Source organism: Acomys russatus, chromosome 6 (assembly GCF_903995435.1).
Source record: "Acomys russatus chromosome 6, mAcoRus1.1, whole genome shotgun sequence".
In the NCBI taxonomy this organism is placed as follows: domain Eukaryota; kingdom Metazoa; phylum Chordata; class Mammalia; order Rodentia; family Muridae; genus Acomys; species Acomys russatus.
In genome coordinates this window covers 32,580,571-32,602,584 of record NC_067142.1, presented here as the reverse complement: position 1 = coordinate 32,602,584, position 22,014 = coordinate 32,580,571, and the positions used below count along the sequence as shown (strand labels likewise).

At 51.6% G+C, this 22,014-nt stretch overlaps 1 protein-coding gene across 1 annotated transcript in view; it reads right to left on the bottom strand.

Moving 5' to 3' along the window:
* The window catches only part of Plekha6 (pleckstrin homology domain containing A6), a 141,827-nt gene that overhangs the window by 22,299 nt on the left and 97,514 nt on the right, over positions 1–22,014 (bottom strand). The window contains 9 exon segments of the mRNA XM_051147407.1: positions 2,701–2,754; positions 3,656–3,742; positions 4,170–4,686; positions 5,906–6,394; positions 8,183–8,325; positions 11,718–11,818; positions 15,174–15,246; positions 16,259–16,363; positions 21,199–21,313. Coding sequence (XP_051003364.1) covers positions 2,701–2,754; positions 3,656–3,742; positions 4,170–4,686; positions 5,906–6,394; positions 8,183–8,325; positions 11,718–11,818; positions 15,174–15,246; positions 16,259–16,363; positions 21,199–21,313 — 1,684 coding nt within the window.

The following is a 22,014-nucleotide window of genomic DNA, read 5'->3' as shown; positions in this document are numbered from 1 at the left end:
TCGGTCTCCCTAGTCTTCCCCCACCCCCCACCCCCTTACCCTCCTGAGCAAGAGAAACAAAGCCATGCTGTGGACAGAGCAAGGCACCCAGTGCCCTCGTTCGCAGGGTCTACGGTGTTCTAATTTACATTAAAAGTTTTTATGTGTATGTTTTGCCTGCATGTATGTCTGCATACCGTGTGCCCATAGGAGGCAGGAGAGTGCACTGGCTCCGTGGAACTGGAGTTACAGGCAGTTGTGAGCACCTGCATGGGAGCTGGTAACCAAACCTGAGTTCTCTGGAAGAGCAGCCAGTGTTCTTAACTGCTGAGCCAGCTCTCCAAGTCCTAGACCTTCAGCATTTTAAGACTCTCTAGCATCCGATATTGCTACTCTTCTAGGCCCAGGTAGGGCTTTTCCTGTGGTGTGAGGTGTGATGTGAAGGCTTCGGGGGTGCTTACAGTCTGAGGGCGAGTGTAACAGTTACACAACCTGGTAGGACAGCCTCCTTGTTTTGTCTAAAGTTCTGCAGTCGATCCAGTCTGTGGCTACTGTGTGTGTGCACGTCTGTGTGCACATGCCTGTGAGTGTGTAATGGACAGAGGGAGACCAGGCTTTTCCTGGGCACCCACTGACCTCATTTCTTTCCCGCAAGAGGTTTTGTCGTCACAGAGCCCCACATAGCGGCCCATGTGTTTCCCAGTCTGATCCTCTCCCTACTCTACAGAAGACCAGGCTGTACTATGACTGAAAACAAAGGACCAGGGAGTCCGCCAACCCCCACCCCCACCCAGTGCTGCCGAGCATGGCACCACCTGGCTGCATCTGGCCCCTCCACCACACATGATTGCCTATAAGAATATTAACCCCCGGGCAGGAGGGTAATCCAGAGATGAGTTCTGAAGACCCAAGCAGTCTGGAAGGGCAGAAGGTACTCTGTGTTAAAACGATTGGACAGTCAGCCACTGTGGACAGGGCAGAGGCAGCCACAAAGCTAACAAGGAGGACAGCCTGCTTGGGAGGCTGGTGGTACGGCACTCTCAATCCTCCCAACCTCAAGGCATCACAGGTCTTGCTTCCCTCTGGGAGGACCAAGCACATCTCAGCCATGCTTGGGGGAGGGCATTCTGGGATTCTAAGCCCAGAGTGCTTAGAGCGTGAATATAAACACACTGCTTTTAGAACAAGAATGCAAGGTCCTTGAGGGCCAGGAGCTGGCCCCTGCTGACTAAAGCCAGGCAATTAGAGCTTCCTAGTGCCTCAGGCCTTTTACAAAGATGATCTCACCATAACAGGGAAGCCATAGGAGATGACAGGTCACGTGACGGTTACTGGAAGAACACAGAGTCACAGCAGTGAATATAGCCATCCCAAGGTCAGGTTTCTGCCCACAGAGTTCTGAGTATAAACTGGTCTGATGAGATTTATTCCCAGCCTGTGTCCTCTCAAATTCCCAGCTACAAACTGGTTAAAACCTAAGCTCTGCTAATCACTGGCTATGTCTTTGGCATTAAAAAACAAAAACAAAAAACTAAACAAAACAAAACAAAAAACAAAAAAACCCCACCTCTCTGTGCTTTATTTCCTTGTCTATAAAATAGGATAATCACATTCCCCACCTCGCAGAATTATTACAAAAATTAGAAGGATTGTGATCTATTCTATTCAGTCTAAGTCATGGAAGAAACACTGGTGATGGTGGCTGCTATTATTTTAATTATTGTTGTTGTTGTTACTATTATTATTGAGACTGGAACTTATTATGTAGGTCAGGCTGGCTTTAAACTTACAGCGATCCAGCTGCCTCTGCCTCCTGAGTGTTAGGATTAAAAGCATGTACCATTATCCTAGTTATTTTCAATATTATCACTGTGATCATGGCTACTACCCAAGGCTGCCTTCGCAGGGTAATGATGTGGACTTCCAGGTTCCCCGTGGCTTGTAGCGTTAAGTGTATGGGTTCGCCTGCAACCTGTCCACACTATGTGTTTTCAGATAGCCCTGTTTGGAGTTATAAGGCAAAGGAACAAAGGGGAAATGCCTGGAGCAGGAGCCAGACAGCCAGCAGCTTGTGTCTCACTGGAATACTCATTGCCTGGCCTGCTTGTTCATCAGCCAAACTGCGCTGACATCACGACTTCTGTCAACCACACTGAACCCTCGGGACCGTGAGCTATGTGTGCAAAAGAGCTTTGTTGAGTAACAAATATATGGACTTGATGTCCATATATGTTCTAAGCCATTCTAGGGCAAATCTGTAGGACCTCAGTTTATAACTGTAGAGTTTATCAATAGCCAGAAGAACAGGATATAATTTTTCCAGATCCAGGCTTACCTAAACCCCTGGTATCATGAGCCCAACCCTTGTCTCTACTCCCTTCAGCAAAAAAAAAAAAAAAAAAAAAAAAAAAAAAAAGCCAATTCCAACCTGGCCCTGCGGGCAGTTCCGAGTGGGCTGAACACTGCAGGATGAAGAGAGTGGCAGACAATTATTTGCATGCCCGTTTGCACACTTCTTTCCTAAGGGGAACCCTAGAGGCCCATGAGGGGTTCAGGGGGAAAGGGGATGAGGAAGCAAAGCAGAACACGAGCCACTTTGTTGGGTCCTGGTTGACACCAACAAAGGTTGCCAAATGGCTGGAGGGTGTTAGGGAGCGGGAGGAGGGAGATAGGACAGGAGGGCATGGGATGGTGAAGGGGGGGGGCACCAGCTCTGCCTACCTGCTGATCCAAATACTCTAGGTTTCTTTGCAACTGAAGATCTAAAAGTTCATCCTACCCGGAGCCCGAGGCCAAAGGGCCAACCAGCAACACAAACAAACAGGAACACACAAAAGAAAAACGATAGAAAAAAAAAAAAAAAAAAGAGGCAGAGTAGTTAAGAGTTAGCTAGGCGTGAACAGGGAAAAGTCTCTGTCTTGTCCTTTAAGTAGTTCTAGGGGAGAAGGGGACAAAACCACAGGAAGGTGGAGGAGGGACGAGGGACACATTCTCTCCCCGCTCTGTTACCTCTGTTCCACCCTGCAAATCTAATGAGACGTGTTTCCAAATTGTCTGGGGAAAATGAGCTATTTCTAGAAAGGTACATTTGCTGTGGACCAAGGCTAGGGGGTCTGACGGGTTGAGTGGCTACCCTCACATCCGGCCAGTGTCCTCCATCCTGGTCTTCCTTGCCAGGTAGGGGACAGAGGTTCTTAAGTCCTCAATCTACTTCTCAAGGGAAACACGTTCCAGAAGTAGAGCCAGCGGAAGGGTTGAAACACAATAGGGTACACACTTTGAACACGGGTGGCACGCCAAACAATGGCCGGCTTCCACATGCTCTAGCCTGTGAGTCTTAGCCTGATTCTTCATTCATCTCATGCCCCTAGCTAGCCCTGGCCCCTCCTCTTGCGTGCTGGTGAGAAGAGCTGGGCTAAGTGGCAGAGGGGCAGGAGAGCCAGAGCCAAGCATTCTGCTCTGTGCCACAGAGGGGAAGGGGCAACTGGCCCCAAAGCCTGTCGTAGGGGCTTGAGGCCTGGCGGGAGAGGAGGAGGTATCCAGGGAGTTCTAAAACATACATGGGCCTGGTACTGGGCCCCAGAGCATCCCTGGTATCTGCCCCAGTTCAGCTCCACCTCAGGTGGATGCAGGAGGGGAGGTCCTGAGGTGGAGTGGAAGGGAGGAGAGGACGTACCATCTTATCGTGGACCGTGGGGGATGGTGGGTAGTTGTAGGGGAACAGTCCTGCGGGGACTGGCCGCCTGTCTCCCAGGTAATCATACTGGAAGAGAAAGGGGATTGCAGAGGTGAGAGGATTTGGCTGGGACATGGACTCCCCCACCAAGTAAAGCTGAAGGTTAAGGATGTCTGTATTCTGTCCCAGAGTAGAGTTCAGACTAAAATGCACAGCAATCCCATTCACAACAACCTATTTGAGTCCTCAAGATTGCAAGACAGGCCTTCTCTGTCCTCTTAGACGCGGCACAATTTTTAGCACATCCTGGGAGTGGGCACAGAGAGCATGGTTCCTATTAAGAGGTAGAAGAACCCCCAAGGCAGCTCTCTTAGGGATGGTACCACAGGCCAGGCTCATCTGGGCAAATTCCTGACCTGGCAGGCCAGGTCCTGGATGTCCCAGCATTTCCAGCTCTTCTCAGCAGAAAGACTCAGGGCCTGCCTCAGAAGGGAGGGGCGGAACAGTGGCTCACCTTTGGGGAACTGATGGATCGCCTCATCACATAGGCAGCAGGGTCTGCATAGATGTCCTCACTGCGAGGTGGCAGCCGGTCAAAGCGGGCACTAGGCGAGCGCACAGGGGAGTAGATACGGGCACGACTGTAGGAGCCCTGGCTGGGTGAGCGGGGCACAGAGTGGGAACGGGGCTGCAAGGACAGGCGGCGCAGGGAGCCAGAGGCAGCGTCCAGCTCATCGTAATAGACTGGCTGTCGGGAGGGGCTAGGGATCCAGACAGTGCCATCCTGCCGCCCGTAGCCGGTGGGCTCCTTCCATTCCTGGAGCTGGTAAGCGGGCCCACCCCCATTACGGAAGGAGTGCCGCTTGTCCTCCAGGGCCCAGGGCGGACTAATCCTATCGTAGGCTGGCATGGAGCAGATGCTGTCTGGCCGCACCCCGGGCGGGTAGTACTGGTAATCGTCAGGGTACTGGGAGGAGTAAGGGCTGTAATACTCGGGGACCCTGCGGGACACAGGGTAGAACCTTGAAGGGCTGAGAGAGAGAAAGAGAGAGAGAGAGAGAGAGGAGCCATTATAAGATAGGTAGACAACACGGACTTATCTCTGCCTGCCTGTGCACCCCAGTGCACCAGCTCAGAGTAGGTGCTTATCAAGGTGGCTGGAGCCCTAGGGCATCGAACAAGCACACAGGGGAGGCCACTGCCCAAGCAGGCTCTAGGCTTATTGCAGAGGTAAGAACAAGCCCCATCCTTGAAGACTGCAACCATTCAGAGTTCAATCTGTGTCTGTTAAAATGAAATGCCTTGGGAGACAGCTCTAGGCCTTATCTGCCATCTCCAGTTGAGTGTGGACCGATTTACCAGGTCCTTTCTAAGGCAAGTGGCAGAAGAGAGTACTCAGGCCTACCATACACAGGGAGGGTGACAATGTGGCTTTCTAGCCATATGATAGCAGAGCCAGTAAGCTTCTGGGACTTATAAATGTCTGAAGGGCCTATCGCCAACAGTGAGGCATAAACTGTCAAGATAGGTGGACTCCCCCATGCCCCAGGATCCCTCCTGAGGCTGTACCCACAATCTCTGGACCTCCCTACATCCCAGGGTCAATTCTCCCTGACAAACATTACCAGCCTAGTAAATACTGCCAAATATTTGAAAGCCTGTCATCAGATAAATCCATGCGTTGATCCACAGAGCACACTGGCCATTAAGGGACAACAACAGGACAAGTGAGGTGTCTTGTTTCCTTAAAATGGCATAAGTTGTTTGGCTGCTGGTGAATAGAAACACTGATTCATTCGGCTGTCATAGGATCTGCAGCATGGATGGGTATTTAACCAGAGCAGCTTCAAGGGCTGCTCCTACAGCTGCCTGACTCTTGCCTACTAAACACCCATCTCACTCTCTCCTCCCTCCCTCCCCCTCCCCCACCCCTGCCCCAGACAGAATCTCATGTAGCCTAGGCTACCCTCCAACTTGCTATATAGCAGAGGGTAACCTCAGAACTTTTGATCTTCTCACCTCTGCCTCCTAAGTGCTGAGAGTAAAGGAACGTGCCACCACGCCCTTTCTTTTGAAGGTGGCAGACAGGGAAACAATCAGAGGCAAGGATTTGGACTAGCTGAGAATCAGGAACTGTGTTGGCCTCTCAGCAAAGGCAGCTTCCAGAAGGATCCCAATAAAGCGATGTCTCATAGGTCATTCCCCCTTCCTACACCCTAGCTGTAATACCCCGCCCCCGGGCTGCCTCACCTCCGAAGGTCTTCAGGTGGGGGTGCCCCTCGGCGCAGGTTCACCCACTGCTGAAGCTGGTTCATAGAGCTTTTGCGCTGGGCAATTTTGTCAGGGTCGGTGCGCGGTGGCGGAAAGCTCCGCCGGTGTCCCCCAGTGTCACCATCATGAGGTGGGAAAGCGGTGCTCCCTGGTCGGCTCGGCGAGCTATACTGCCAGCCATTGGGCTGGGTGGGCAGCTCCCCGCCTCCTGGGACCCTTGGACCATCAGGGTAAGGGCTCCCTGGCTCGGAAGAGGCTGTTTCAGGTCCAGAAGGGAGGCCATTGGCTTTCACTAAAGGCTCTTTCTTGACGTCGGGCCTCTCGGGCCTTCGCTCTGCCTTCTCACAGCCTCTGCCGTCGCCCTCCCCTCGAGTCTTGGCCTCTGGCTCTGGCTTGGTGAGATTGTTGTGAAGCGGCTGCTGATGGTGTTTGCTGGGTGGGATGTTCTCTGAGTCTGGCTTCTCGAGGCTGCAGGATGCCAAGGGAGAGGCTGTCAGCGGCACTGCCCCGGCAGTGTTGGGTAGGGCAGAGGTGGGAAGGTTAGAAGGAGTGGAGAAGAGGAGGCAGAGGGGTGGTGATGCAACTAGGGCAGGTGAACTCCTAATTCTGCTTCCTGGATCCCAGGTTTTACTTTATTTCTGGGCAATGATTAGATAAAGTCAAATAACACCCGTGAACTCTACACTCGCTCTGCCCTCCAGGCATTACCCAAGCCACTCTCCCTTCCATGACTGCTGCAGAGGCCAGCCCTTGGCTGTGGCCACAGCTCACCTCCCCCTGTTTCAGTCTTCTGTTACCTGTCTCCAACCCAGCCCTCCAGACGCAGCTGGCGCTGTACCCCAGTTTCACAGCAGTAGCTGTACTTAGCCACAGAGCGCTACACCCTGCATCTTGGGGACTCCCTCACTGACAGAATGGACAGAAAACCACCTGCCCTTCGGGGGGGCGGGGGGCGGCTACTACAAGATACAGCATGCTGGGCAGCAGGGCCGCTGTCTCCAAGCAGGTAAACCAAAATTCTTCGCTCCAAAGCACAGCTCTTCATTAGACTATGGGCTCCATAAGAGCAGGAACATGGCAGGTTCTCCTGCCTTGTGCTCCCAGGACCTGGTATACAGGATCTATGTTCCCCTTATTATTTTTTTTTGTTTGCTTCTTTGTTTATTATATGTCAATTTGACACAAGCTACAGGTATTTGGGAATCTAGACTAAGAATATTTCTCCATCCCACTGGTCTGTGGGCAAGTCAGCTTGGCGTTTTCCTGATTGATGACTGATATGGCGGGGCCCAGCCCACCATGGGCAGTGCCATGCCTAGTCTGCTGGTCCTGGATGGTCTAGGAAGTCAGGCTGAGCAAGCCATGGGGATCAAGACAGTAAATAGTGCTCCCTCCGTGGCCTGTGCTTCAGTTCCTGCCTCCCGGCCTCTGCCTCCAGGTTCCTGCCTTGGCTCCCCTGGATGACAGACTACAAACTACAGGAAACAAACCCTTTCCTTCTCAAGTTGTTTCTGGTCAGTGCTTATCACAGCAGCAGAAACGCCGACCAGGGCAGTCTGTTTTCTTCCTAGCAAATCTGTGAAACGGATGAGTGGGGAGGTCTGGCAACACACAGAGATGGGGCCCCTGAGACAACTCCTCCCTGGAGCTTCCTGATGAAACAGCGAGAGGTAAATGTTTCTAAGACATTAACAGGCAACCAGAACCCGGGTCCACACAGTCAGGCCCTTTCTTCCGGATCCCCATTCGCCTCTCTCAAGCCTCCCCACAGGGAAAGGAGCAGCAATGGGCACTAAGCCCAGTGCGCCAAATGTTCATGCACAATCTGCAGGCCTCACTCAGGACAGACACCCCCCCCCCCGCTCGCCCCCTGCTGCTGTCACTCACCCCGAGGTCACACTGTGGCCAAGAGGCTAACCTGTGAATCAAACCTGACTCAATTTCCCTCCGAAGTGCTTAACGCAAACAGCCTGGAACAGTGAGTCAGTGCTCCTCACTTTTGCCTCCCGGCCAAGCATCAATGGAGTCTCTGCAGACTTCCCCAGCTCAGAAAGAGGAGGAGGAACTGGTCAGAGGAGGTCAAATTTAGGCTCTGCAACCTGCTGGCCAGACCTCCTGCCTAGGTGAGGGAAGTGGTCCTCACTCCTTCCAGAGGTTCATGTCCACAGTGGGCCCAGCAATGGCCCAAAGCTGAGCACTTTAGAGTGCCCTTTTCTTTCCTTTTCTCACTTCCGTGCCAGGTACACTGGTACTCACCCGTGCCGCACAGGCTGAGGAACCGACTTCTGGGCTGGAGGGATCTGTACCCGAGCAGCCTCGCCCATGGCCTGGATCCAGGCCTCCTGTTCATCAGGGCTCTCGGCACTAAAGAAGTAGGTACGGACTCCAGCGTGCTCGGCCTGTGGGGAGAGGCAGTGCGTGGAACTGGCCAAGGCCTCATCTACCCAGTAAACAGTCACCTGGAGGGAAAGGACACCAACACACCCACAGGAGGGGCAGTCAGTCTGGCTGTTGACAGCCCTAGGCTTCTCCCCCAGAGGAGCTAACAAGCTAGGAAGGAGGGTGGCCTGCCACTGGTCTAGGTCTCTGAAGGTTACCTAAAAGCCCAGTAACCAGGAGAGTAAGCCTATCTCCCCAGCCTGAAATGATTGTAAGCAGGAGGGACAATTACCACACCCTCTCTCCCCCTCATTTCCACCTTAGTGACAAGAAAATTACACCAGAGCTGGAGGAGGTCCCCTAAGCAGGCCCACAGCAAACCCAGCCTCACTACTGAGAAGCCAGCCCTATCCCTTCCTCAAGTGGAACCGCCTGAGCCCCTATCTATGGCATGCAGGGCACACACTAGCAAGCAGACGAAACACTACCTAGTTGACGGCTGTGAGCAGGCACAGCGGGCTGGAACCCAGAAGAGAGCTCCTGTCCAGAGGAGGGGGGTCCTCACGCAGCCAGAAGGAGAGGCAGAGACAAGTCAACCGACACCAGAGGAAGAGACAGACCAGACAGTGAGGAGCACGAGGGGGGCAGTGTGGCTTGTTTCATTCTAGTCAGTGTCACCACCCAGAAGGACAGCACTCAGCCTGACTAGGGACGGGGGGGGGGGGGGGGGGGGGATTGGGGGGCACAGAAGGCATGAGCTATGGGAATCTGGGCTGTGGTGGACAGGGTGTCAGGGAGCCCCAGCATTATTCCCAGCTCTTCCCCTAGCAAACTACTTTGTTCCAGCTTAAACAATACATCCACTGAAGGGTGGCAGGGGGAGAGGGGATCTGCTTGATAGAACTCAAGGGGGAAAAGGGGAGCCACAGGATTAGCTTCTAGGACCTTAGCATACTCCCCTGGTGACACCCTCAACTGTTTAAAAAAAAAAAAAAGGTAGTTAAAGATTACATCACCTAACAGGGGGCTCCAGATGTGACTAGAAGTCTCATTTCAGCCTCGGCCCCCTTGGGTGCTAACCCATAGGTTGATGGGAGTTGAAGGAGAAAGGACAGGCCCCTCTGGCTAAATTTAGAGCTCTCCATAGCCAAATCATGCCTACACCCTTCCAGTGTTTCTTGGCCCAACCTCCAGGAGAATCCCTTCACAGTGCCCCACTTCTGTCTCCACCTTCACTTTTCCTCAGCCTGGGATCCCAGGCTTCTTCCCTTGGGTTGGACCCAGCAGGAGGCAGAGCTGTGGGGCGGGTGGGGGGGATGGGCAGGGGCGGTGCTGTTGGACAGCAAGGGAGCTGTAAAGAGGGCAAGGAGGCTTCTGGGACTTGTAACTGAAAAGCAGGGCCCAGGGCCCAGGCAAGCCCTCTGGGACAAGAACACAGGGTTACTATAGTGGCTGTGGGAGCCCCAGGCAGGGCTGGTGGTGTGTTGTGGGGCAGGCGGGAATCGGCAAATGAGTCTGTTCATTCTGCAAGCACCATGTGTGCGCCACTTGCTGTCTGGGGGCACCAGTCACAAGGAAGATAGAAATTACACTTGAGCTTAGTCACACTGGGGACAAAACATGCCACAAAGAACAAGGAGCAAACAGATCCAGGACCAAGTGCTTGTGACAGGAGAAGGCAGAGGGCCTGGGAAAAGACAGGACTATTGATGGGGTGCCGGGGAGGGGCACCAGCTTCTGATAGGAAAGGAGGTGGAGACATGAGGGAAGGGTAGAAGAGGCTAGGGCATTCAGCTGTAGCCAGGCAGGGACAGCTCCTGGCTCCTCATTATTTGCCATCCAAGACGTGTGCTTGGTGGCCACGACAGGACAATCCTGGTGTGTGTCTGTCTCGGCTCCCCTCCCTTCCCTGGGGATGGGACACTGAATAGCACCAGTCAGAACCCTTTGTAGGCCACTGAGCGTTGCCATCACGTGGGGCCTGGAAAGAGGCAGTGCGCGACTTAGGGGAGAGAGGAGAGAGCGAGTGAGGGGCTGGTAGGCACAGGGGGATCTCTAGGCTCCTCGGCAGGGTGTTCATCGGCCACACTAGGCCATTTATCTGATGCTGCAGCTGGCGCAGCTCCAGTTTGGAGTGTGTGGCTCTGAAAGGTTTGGTATAAAGGGCGAGACAGGCTGTGGGTAGTGTGTGGGTGCGACTGTGTCTGTGCGGCGAGGACTGTTTGTTGGGTAAACAGCCTGTTCCCATTTCCCCAGCTAGAACCCAGCTCCCTGGAGCCAGAATTGTATTATTTGTTCATTCTATTCACACCTCTGGCACATGAGACCCAGGGAGGATGGAAACTAATTATGCGCCAAATATGTCCCTCCTTGTGCCCTGGCAGGCCCTGCGTGCGCTGTCTACCTTTTAACCAGAATCTGCAGGGCAGAAAGAACCTTGGAAGCTCAGTCACCAACCTGGTGCGACCTGTAGTTTCTGTCACATTTTTTTAATGCCACAGTGGTTGGGTCTTAAGGATATTAGACAGCAGTTCTCAACTGGAGGGAGAATGGAGCTATTACTAAGACAAGCAGAGTCTATATTATTATTTCATATTTTGAGAAGGAGCCTACAGTACTTTGCATCACAAAACACAAAGGGCATGGGATTTTTTTATAGTTTTTGAATGGGTCATGAATTTTTAAATGTGGAAAAATACTGGCCTAGGAAGAGCCAGCTGCAGGCATGGCTTTGCTGAGTAGGTTCCCCAGGGGTTCTGAGGCAGTGACACTGAACAGGAGATGAGTCCCACTTTCCAGCGCATGTGTTCTCTCGGATGGTTGTCTACATGGCCAGCGGTGTAGCCCCTGGCAGGACATTTGCCTTAGCATCCATAAGGCCCTGGGTCCCATGCCCCAACACAGCAGGGTCAGGGGTAATACTGGCTCTGTAAGGTTTGGAACTCAAGATTAAAGCAAAATCCAAGTCCTGGTATTCTCTAAAGACTAAAATTTGGGTAAGTTTGGCCTGGAGATGTGCCTCCATATCCCTGGGCTCAGAGTAGAAAGAAACCCTATTCAGAAAACATCTCAGAACCCCACCCACGGCAGCTCTGCTCTGTAGAGGGCAGGGGCAGGCTCTTAGGCAAAAGGTCCAAAAGGCTCAGGACACAGTTTTCTTTTCTGGGGGAAAATGTAGCATTGGAGAGACACAGCTCCATTGGCCTGCCTGTGCCATTCACCTACCGGGCGCCCGAGAGGGGAAGAGTGAGCCCCAGCACAGCCTTGTTTTGCCTCCCATCCACCCAGGTAAGTCTGGGGGCCACCACCTGCTCCCTGCTCTGCCACCACACGGGGCTTCCTGAGGGCCATGCTCTTTGCCCTGCTCCAGCCCCAAGTCTTTCTCCCACCTGGAAGAGGAAGCCCAGCTGACCTTAAATGTGTGCTTCCGGCTGATGTTGTCTGAAGGCTGCACAGCTGCCACCCGGAAGCTCAACAGGGGGATGCTGCCCAGGATGCTCTCCTCCTTCTCATCTGTCAGGGAAACAGAGGTGCAAAGGTGTGTGTGCGCACAAGCGTGTGAATGTGTGCACGTGCAATCCCTATGTGTGTGTGTGCATATGCATTCCTCTGTGTATGTGTACATGTGCATTTCCACATGTATATGTGTGTGTGCTTGCACATGCCCATACATGTGAGCTAGTATTCAAATGGTGCTGACACAGAAAGAAGGGCAAGGATCTCTTCAACCTTATACGAGAATAAATATCAATGACTAGGGGGCTGGAGAGGTGGCTCAGAGGCTGAGAGGACTGGTTGCTCTTCCCAAGGTCCTGAGTTCAATACCGAGCCACCACATCTATAATGAGATCTGGTGCCCTCTTCTGGTTTACATGCGAACACAACATCGTCTACATAATAAGTAAATAAATCTTTTAAAAAAATATATCAATAACTATTCCCTATGACTTTTCAGACAAGTGTTCACTTTGTGTCAGGCCTGTTCAATACCTTACTAGATTCCACACTCCTAAACACCCCATGAAGAGGCTGTACTATTCCCCCATTGTCAACTGAGAGATTAACTGATTTGCCAGGGTTCCTTTGCCATAAAAAGCCCAGTCAGTCTTAAATGCAGGAAGCCTAACTCCAACCCCAGCATGCTTTACCCATATCCTGTCTGTCCTGTGTTGATAAGCAGGACAGTCTCAATAGCGACACAAAGAGAAGGTGGGGCCGGGTGCAGACACTGGCTCCTTTGGGCAATGCTTTGGGTATGTTTATTCTGAGATGGGGCCCTGTATGGCCTGGAATTTACTGTGTTGCCCGGACTGGCCTTGTGGCTAATGACTCCCCTGCCTCAGAATCCCCAGTGACGGCACTGCAGCTGTGAGCCATCGCACTTTGCTTGACCATTCAGGGTCCCCTGTTGTCCCCCAAGGATGCGTGGTGCTGGACATCCCAAGATCAGGCTACCACACGATTCATCTTGGATCATGAAGGATTGCCTAGCCAGGGTCCCAGCTGTTAACAGGGGACCAGGGCAGGTGGTGCTATTTCTTGGGACAGGTATGGGACATCTATGAGTGCATGACAAGCCTTTCCTATCTTCCCCAGTATTTCTGCTAGTTTCCTGGGTAGTAACCTCTGAAAACCACCCAGGTGTTTTCCATATAGAAGGTCATTGTCTCCCTAATATACACTTATCTGGTCACACTCATCAGATAGTCTGGTTTTTTGTTTGTTTGTTTGTTTCTCTGCCCAGTCCTTTTCATAGTACCATGGGAAACAGGAAAGCCAGAGAAAAGGACCTTGGATTAAACCCCAGGGCTGTCTCTGGGGGAAACGGAAGCCGTCTTCATTCAAATGGCTGAGTATTGGTTCAGACACTGCTGCAGTTTGGGTATAGCCATTTGGTCCCAGCCCTCTGTCATGTGGAAATCTGACTCCCACATAACCATTCTGAGATCGTTATGGGCATAAAGAAGGTATGCCCATCTTTCTTGTTTTGTTTTGAACCAAGGTCTCACTATGTATCCCTAGCTGTCCCAGGGACTGGGCTGGCCTTGAACTCACAGAGATGCACCAGCCTCTGCTTCCCAACTGCTGGGATTAAAGGTGTGCCCAGATGACATGCCCACTGTGGCCTGGGCTCCTCCTCCAGAGCAGGGTGCTGCAAAGTGAAGCTGCTTTGTGTTTTCCCACATATCCCAACTTGCCCTTCTACTTCTGACCCAAGCAAAAGCAGCGCAAATGCCCCCAGCAAAACAGATGCTGGTACCAGGCTGCCAGACCGCTTAGCCTCCAGATGGGAAGGCTGAAATAAACCTCTTTTCTTTTTCTTTCTTTCTTACCTTCCTTCCTTCCTTCCTTTCTGTTTTGTGTTTGTTTGTTTTTGTTTTTCAAGACATGGTTTCTCTGTGTAGCCTTGGCTGTCCTGGACTCACTCTGTAGACCAGGCTGGCCTCGAACTCACAGCAATCGCCTGCCTCTGCCTCCCTAGTGCTGCCACCACGCCCAGCTAAACCTCTTTTATTTATCAATTACTCAGTCACAGAATACAGATTAGCACAGGGCATGCTGAGGCCACCCCTCTGTGGCTCTTAAGCATCCTTCCTTATGCCTTGCTCTTCTCTGCAGGGACCCTGGGTCCTCCCTCAGTCCTTTCCGACGCTGCTTCTAGGGCAGAGACCTGTCTTGTTCCTTAGTTCCGGACTTTCCTCTGCCCCTGTCCCCGTCTCCATAGCCTCTGTTTTGCTATAACTCAGGAAGATCAGTTCCAGGGCAGAGGGGTGAGCCCGTACGACCTGTGTTCGTCAAAGTTAATGATTCACCACACTGCTCCCAGGAGGCTGGAGGAAACTAGGGCTTCATCACTGAGGATAAGTGAAGCACATAGGCTTTCTTGCTTGGATAGCATCTCAACCATTCTCTCCTCATCCCTCCTGCCCACCCCCCATCCCCACTGCAGCAGCCTGCTATGACGTCACCATTACTGTCATCAGTTTTTGCTTGGGTCCTCTGTGCTCCCGATGACATGTGTTGCTGTGTACGTTTTAGAATAACCCCCTGAGCTGGGCATGGTGGCACAGAGCTGTAATCCCAGCACCCAGGGAGGCAGAGGCAGGTCTCTGTGAGTTGGAGGCTAGCCTGATCTACAAAGTGAGTCTAGGACATCCAAGGATACACACAGAGAAACAGTCTTAAAAAAAACAAAAAACAAAAAAACAAAAAAAACCAACAAACAAAAATTAACCTCTTAGCGGAGGAGGCTACAACAGTGTTCATCAGATCTTTGCCCTCTTACGTTGGGACACGTGAATGTGGGGGTGACAGGAAGGGGAGAGGTCAGGGCTATCTGTTTATCCAGCATTGCCTGAACATCTGCTCTGCTTTTAGTGCTGTGGACTTGACAGTAAACAAAATGGTTTAAAAAAAAAAGAAAATCATATATTCCAGATCAGCTTGCATATTCTGCTGGGCCAGGAGGAAAATCAACACCAGCCTCCACTAGGAGGTGACTTCTAAGCAGTAACTAGTGGCCTCCTCCTCCTCTTCTTCCTCTTCCTTCTCCTCCTCTTCTTCTTCCTCCTCCTCGTCCTTACCTTCCCTTACCCAGGAACCTCACCATGCAAATGTCTGCCCTGTTCACTGATGTACCATCACTTGGGGACCAGAGCTGTTGCCTCCCAGATAAGCGTTGATGACTGGAACCAAATGAAGGAATCTGAGACTGGGCTGTGATGCCCCGCCCCTGCCCCCATTACCACACCCTACTGCCGAAGGGAGCCTGCCTGCAGAGACCTACCTGCAGAGCCCAACCACAAAACAGGATGAGACAGACTGGTCCCTGGTTTCCTCTACCCTGGCAGCACTGCGGTAAACTCACCTTTGTAGTAAAAGAGGCAGCGGTCCACCAGGACAAACCAGCGTTTGTTCCACTGCTTTACCCCGGAGCTGGCCTGCAGGACACACAGAGAGACAGCAGGGAGGGCCATGAGGCGGGTGTGGAAGCGGGAGGCATATGCAGTCAGAGAGCGCTGCGCTAGATACAAGGACATCCTGGCGCGAGCTGCAGCACCACCACTAGCACGTGGCAGCAGCTCCCTTGAGACTGCCTGTGCCTTTCCAGTTCTGTCATTCGGACTCTCTGCGCTTCCCCTGAGGAAGGTAAAGAGGGCAAGAGGTACCCCCCAGAGTGAGTGCGTAGAAGAGCAGGCAAGAACACACAGCAGTGTTCATCCAGAGAAAATTGCTAAATCCAGGACTTGAAGCCACCCCACCACCACACAGCAAGAGGATGTGCAGAGAGTCACTGTGGTGGGATTAGTGACCTGGCATATTTCAGAGTCATTCCATCTGCCTATCAGGAATCTCATCTTAGATCCCCAAACTTGACACTAGTTAACTGTGGGGAGGTTTTCTTCTTTCTTTCCTTCCTTCCTTCCCTCCCTCCCTCCTTCCATCCCTTTTTCTTTCTTGCTTGCTTTTTGTTTTGTTTTGTTTTGTTTTTTTTGTTTTTCGAGGCAGAGTTTCTCTGTGTAGCCTTGGCTATCCTGGACTAACTTTGTAGACCAGGCTGGAGATCCGCCTGCCTCTGCCTCCCAAGTGCTGGGATTAAAGGCATGCGCCACCACGCTTGGCTCTTTCTTTCTTTCTATTTCTTTCTTTCTTTTTTCTTGAGACAGGGTTCCTCTGTGTGGCCCTGGCTGTCCTGGACTCATCTGTAGACCAGGCTCCCCTTGAATTCACAGAGATCTCCCTGCCTCTGTCTCCCCAGTGCCGGGGTTAAAGGCGTGCGCCAAAACTGCAAGGCTGTTGTTCAGTTTCTCTGAACATTTACACCATTGGGAGGCATTCCAAGACAGGAGGAAAATACACCAAAGAGTGCATGGGCTGCCATGAGTACAGAAGAGTCACAGTGCTATGGAGGAAGGAGTGGTTACAGCAGGCAACATGGCAGGGTAGCCTCACCTGTTTGAAGAGCCAGCCTGCCTTGGTGACAGGTGCACTGGGGTTCCGCTTCATGGAGTGTGAGCGTTTACCGAAGGCAATGGCTTTTCGGGAAGTTCGGGTTGCCTGGGGAGGCAAAGACAGCACTTAGCCAGAACTCTCCTCCTCAACGCACAGCTCTGCCAGCCATGGAGCTGCCCCAGCTGGGCTCTCCAGTGGGCGGGGCCCGCGTGCCCTCCTATGAAGAGGCCTGGCTGCAAAGCTTTGATTCTCTACTAACTCAAAGGCGTGGCCTTTTAATTCTTTGACTCTTCTGATCTCAAACATGGGTCTCAATGTACTAGTTGTGGCATGGCTTCTTCCTTTTCTTTTCTTTTGGGAGGATATATTAAAGGAGATCTGAGACTTTCTTCTTCCGATTTCTTTTTTGTATTTATTTACTTGGGGGTGGGGACACGTGCATGTCACAGGGAGGGTGTAGAAATTAGAAAATGAGCCGGGCGTGGTGGCGCACGCCTTTGATCCCAGCACTCGGGAGGCAGAGGCAGGCGGATCGCTGTGAGTTCGAGGCCAGCCTGGTCTACAAAGTGAGTCCAGGATGGCCAAGGCTACACAGAGAAACCCTGTCTCGAAAAACCAGAAAAAAACAAAAACAAAAACAAGAAATTAGAAAATTATCTGCAGCGTGTCCTCTCCTTCCAACACGTGGTCATCGAGCTTGGCAGTAAAATTGCCTCCCCCACTCTGAGCACCCACCAGGCCCCCGTTTGCTCTTTTCTTTCTCTCCCCCCCCCCCCCCCCCCCCACCCACCCACCACTACTGCCTTAGGGCTTCTGGCATGCGTGTGACTGCTGCTCCCCGCACTGCCTCCCTCCATCATACTCCCTGTGTCCTGTTCCTGACTCACACCAGAGACTCCACAGAGCAGGGAGGGTAGACAGCAGCCCCGGCTCCTCACTCACAACAGTCTGTCTTCCATGAGACCACTGCTGACCCTTCCCCTAACCCTCCTCCTCGCTGTCAGCTGTCGCCATCAGCAGACTGGTTTGGGTTTTGTTTGTTTGCTGTTTTGCTTTGTCCAAGGATTTTGGTGTTAGTCATCCTCTTCACCAGGAGACTTGCAGTCACCATGGGAAATCTCACTACTTAGAGGATGGTCTAGTCAATATCCTTTTTGGTTTTGTGAGACAGGGTTTTTCTCCATGTAGCCTTGGCTGTCCTGGAACTCACTTTATAGACCAGGCTGGCCTCGAACTCACGGAGATCCGCCTGCCTCTGCCTCCTGCCTCCTACCACCTGAGGACTTTTCCCCAACTCCTCAACTCTACCTGCCTTTCCATTCAGTCAGGGCCTCGGCTCCTCAATCCTTCCCTCTTTGCTCGACCCACACTGCTTCCTAGTTTATTTTCCTTTCAAGATAAACTAAAAAAAAAAAAAAAAACCCATACAGACTGGCTTTCCACTTCATGTTTTCGGAAGGCCAATATTCCAAATTAATCAGATCACTCATGTCTTTCCAGGCACTACAGTGCTGCTGAAGGGGGTGGGTGGGGCGCATACGCACACGTCCAGTTCCCAATGCGGAACAGCAACTCCCACTGGCTCTTCACACCATCTTCCCAACTCCTTCCACCCTCCAGTCCTTTCCTCCCCTGTAGCTATCGGGGCATGTGCTTTCTCAGTGTCATACCCTTTCACCTAGAAAATGGCTGCCTTACTGTCACCTTTGCCTTTGAAAGAAGCATCACTCTCCTTACCAAGGAACATGCTTCTGATCTGCAGTCTCCTCAGGCGCTGCCCCGTGACTATCTCCTCGTAAACCTTCCTTTAGGAGGCAGGGGTGCGGCTCAGTAGTAAAGCACTTGCTCTCAACCAGGTATACAGAAGCACCTGATTTCCATCCCTAGCAACACATGTGTGCATGCACGCACGCGCGCACATGTGCACATACACACACACGCGCGCGCGCGCGCGCACACACCATCTACCTTCAAGATACCCTCCTTGGCTGCTTCTCCTCAGCCCGGGTGCTCCATCTGAAAGCATCTCTCTTAAACTCCCACACACCTTAAACCTTCCTGCAGCTCTTGTTGCCTCTCCACTGTAAGACCCATTTTCTCTTATGGATTAAGCTATGGGGAAGAGCCTCATCCTTTTTTTCCCCCTCAGCAGATTCCAAAACCTCCCTGTTAATGGTTTGGATGTGAAATATCCCCTATAGGCTCATATTCTGAACTCTTGGTCCCCAGTTGGCCGTACTCTTCTGGAAGGCTGTGGAGCCCTGATGAGGTGGGGTCTAGCTAGTGGGGGTAGGTCACGTGTACAAAGTGGGCTTTGAAGGGTCTGCTTGGCCTCAGCTCTTGCCCTTCTCCCTGCTTCTTGGACTGTATGATATGACCAGCCTCTGCCATGCATTCCTGTCACTCTGACATGCCTTCCCCAGCATGACTGACTGAGACGCTCTGAAACTGTGAGCCAAAACCTTTCCTTCCTTACATTGTTTCTATCGGGTATTATCACACAATGAAAATGTAACTAGGAAATCTTCTGTACATGCTCTTCTTTCTGGGCTGGTCCCTTCAGTGCCATTAACTTAATTGAGGCTATTCAGGCCTTGGCCATTCTAACACATTGGGTAATACCAGCATCCATCCTGAGGTCCTTCTTTTGGTCTTGCCACATCACACACATGCACGCATGCATACATGCACACACACATGCACATGTCCAAATGCATGTACATTCGAACCTTGTTTTAAAAAAAAAAAAAACCATTTGATTTTCTCAGCAGTGTTCATCACGGAGGAGAACTGAAATTTCTCCGCATGGCACAGAAGAGCAGCAGGTCTGCAGTATCTGGCTGGGCCTATGACCTGCTTCCTGCTGCGTTAGCACACAAGCCCTGTCTCTGCCTCATCCCCATCTTCCTGAGCCTCACTCCCTCATGGGTGAACACATTCTCTCTTTTCCACCAGCTCCAGACTTATCCTTTGAAGTCTAGCACAGCCTTCCGCTACACTACAAAACCTTCCTGGGTACCCTCCTTGCACGTGCACATGCATGTGTGTGTGTGTGGGTGTGGGTGTGTGTGCGCGTGTGTCCACACAGACATGGGCATACGGTTAACAATGTGTGTGTGTGTGTGTGTGTGTGTGCATTATGGGTGCTGCAGGGTGAGCATGTAATCTCAGCACTAGAGAGGAAGGAACAGGAAAGCCCCTGGGGCTTCAGTGAATTCCAATTTCAGTGAGAGACCCTGTCTTAAAAATTAAGGTTTGAGCTGGGCGGTGGTGGTGCATACCTTTAATCCCAGCATTTGGGAGGCAGAGGCAGGAGGATCGCTTTGAGTTCAAGGCCAGCCAGGTCTACAAAGCAAGTTCAGGACAGTCAAGGCTACACAGAGAAACCCTGTCTCAAAAAAACCAATAAATAAAAAAAGTAAAAGTAAAAGTAAAATTGAGCCAGGCATGGTAGGTAGCACAGGCCTTTAATCCTAGAATTTGGGAGACAGAGACAGGCAGATCTCTGTGAGTTTGAGGCCAGTCTGGTTTACAAAATGAGTCCAAGACAACCGGGGCTATGCAAAAAAAGCCTGTCTAGAAAAAAAAAATTAAAGTGTGAGCCAGGTGTGGTGCCGCACATCTTTAATCCCACCACTCGGGAGGCAGAGGAAAGTGGATCTATCTGAGTTCGAGGCCAGCCTGGTCTACAGAGCAAGTTTCAGGACAGCCAGGGCTACACAGAGAAACCTTGTCTCAGAAAAACCAAAAATAGATGATAGATAAATAAAAATAAGGTTTGAAAAAGCATATGAAGCCGACACTGGACACCTCTAGGGCCCACAGACACATGCATCCTCCCACTGTTTGTATGTACCCCCATACACAATTCTCTCTCACACACAAAACACCTTTCTGAACTATTTCAAGCATTTCAGAAAAGCAGAGACTGCCATGCCAGTGATTCCTTTCTGTTGTTTTTTACCCTAATAAGAAAAGGCAAGCGGGGTCAAGCCCCCCTTTGAGACTCTCTCTGTCTTGTTACCTTTCTCTTCCCTAAAGGCAGCCACTGACCCAAAAATCGGTCTCCTGTCCGTGGTTAGACACTTGTGCTGCGGATATGTCTATAAATACACGGCCCTGCGCCTCACTTTGTATGCTTTACATAAGTCATATATTTTTCAGGTTCTGCAGCTTGCACAACTGTGTTTGCAATGTAGGGTTGTTAGTATACATACAGAAACATGCGCTGGTGTTTGGAGGGCGCCCGCCTGCCAGAACACACTGCGGTTTGTGGCTTCTCTCTCAGCAGTTTCGCCTGTTTTGCCTGTATGCTGTTGCTACAATCTCTCCCGCCCCTTCTCACTCTTCTGTGCTCATCAATCGGTCTCAAACTGCTTGTCAAAGCCTCTAAGTTCCCCACTGTCACTGAGCCCCAGGGACACATTCCGCTCCCTTCTCTCCGATGACTTCTCCCTCTCAGAGCTTCCTTTCCTCCTCCTCCTGTGTTGACTTCCCCCATCACTTCAGCTTTCATGGGAGAGTCTTTTGCTGTCCTCTTAGGACAGTGGGGGACTTTTGTCCCCAGAGGACACTGACAACATCTGCAGACATTTTTGACCCTGACAACAGGAGAGGAGGTCCTATTGGCCTCTGTCAGGCAGAGGTCAGGATGCTACAGCCTACAATGCTGGAATCCCCCACTCACAAAGTGTTATTCAGTCTCAAACACTAATAAGGCTGAGGTAAGGAACCCCCTGTGTGACGCCTCATCCTCTGTAAGTAAGGTGCTTGCCTGAGCTTTCTTCCCCTCCACTCAGCACTGGGTTCCTGGACCACCTTGCCTGCTCACTGGAGTCTGTTGCTGTGCTCTGACCTGCAAGGATGTTCCTAAAGTTCTTGAGATCCCCTTAACTGAAAACATCTCCTGCTTAACAGCTTACCGCAAGGGCTGGACTTACCCGGATGTTGGGCCGCTCGGGAGGGACCTCTGACACCATGTTGTGGTTGGCTATGTCGCTGTTGATGGTAGCAGACCGTTTCCCACCTGATTTGTTGGACATGTCCAAGGTCGATCTGAATGCAGATCAGCAAAAGAAGGGAGCTAGTCAGAGCAAAGAAGCAACAAAAAGTACCATCCCCAGCCCTGCCCCTGCCCTGTCCCCATGGTCCCAGCACTAGCACAAAGTCCCAGCCTGGGGTGCAGTTCAGAAGGCATCTCAGGGGCTCTTTTGCTTCCTCTGGCATATTTTCCCTTTTCTTCTCTGATCATTTATGGCTTTGGCTTATTTTGTTTTTATTTTGTTTGTTTGTTTAAAGACAGGGGGAGGGGGTCTCACATAGCCCAGACTGGCCTCAAATTCACTATGTAGCGAAGGATGCTCTTTAACCCCTGATCTTCCTGCCTCTGCTTGTCAAATTCTGGGATCATAAGCGTGTGGCACTTCACGTAGCTTTCTCCTGTTTGTGTATGTTTAAAAATCTAGACTCAAGCCGGGTGTGGTGGTGCACGCCTTTAATCCCAGCACTTGGGAGGCAGAGGCAGATGGATTGCTGTGAGTTCGAGGCCAGCCTGGTCTACAAAGTGAGTCCAGGACAGCCAAGGCTACACAGAGAGACTCTGTCTTGAAAAAACAAACAAACAAAAAATCTAAACTCAGATAATAGACTACCTGTTAGTCTTTATCTTATCTTATTCTGAGATAGGGTCTCCCTATACAGCCTAGGCTGGCCTTGAAATCAAGAGCCTCAAGCCTCAGGCTCCCAAGAAGCTGAGA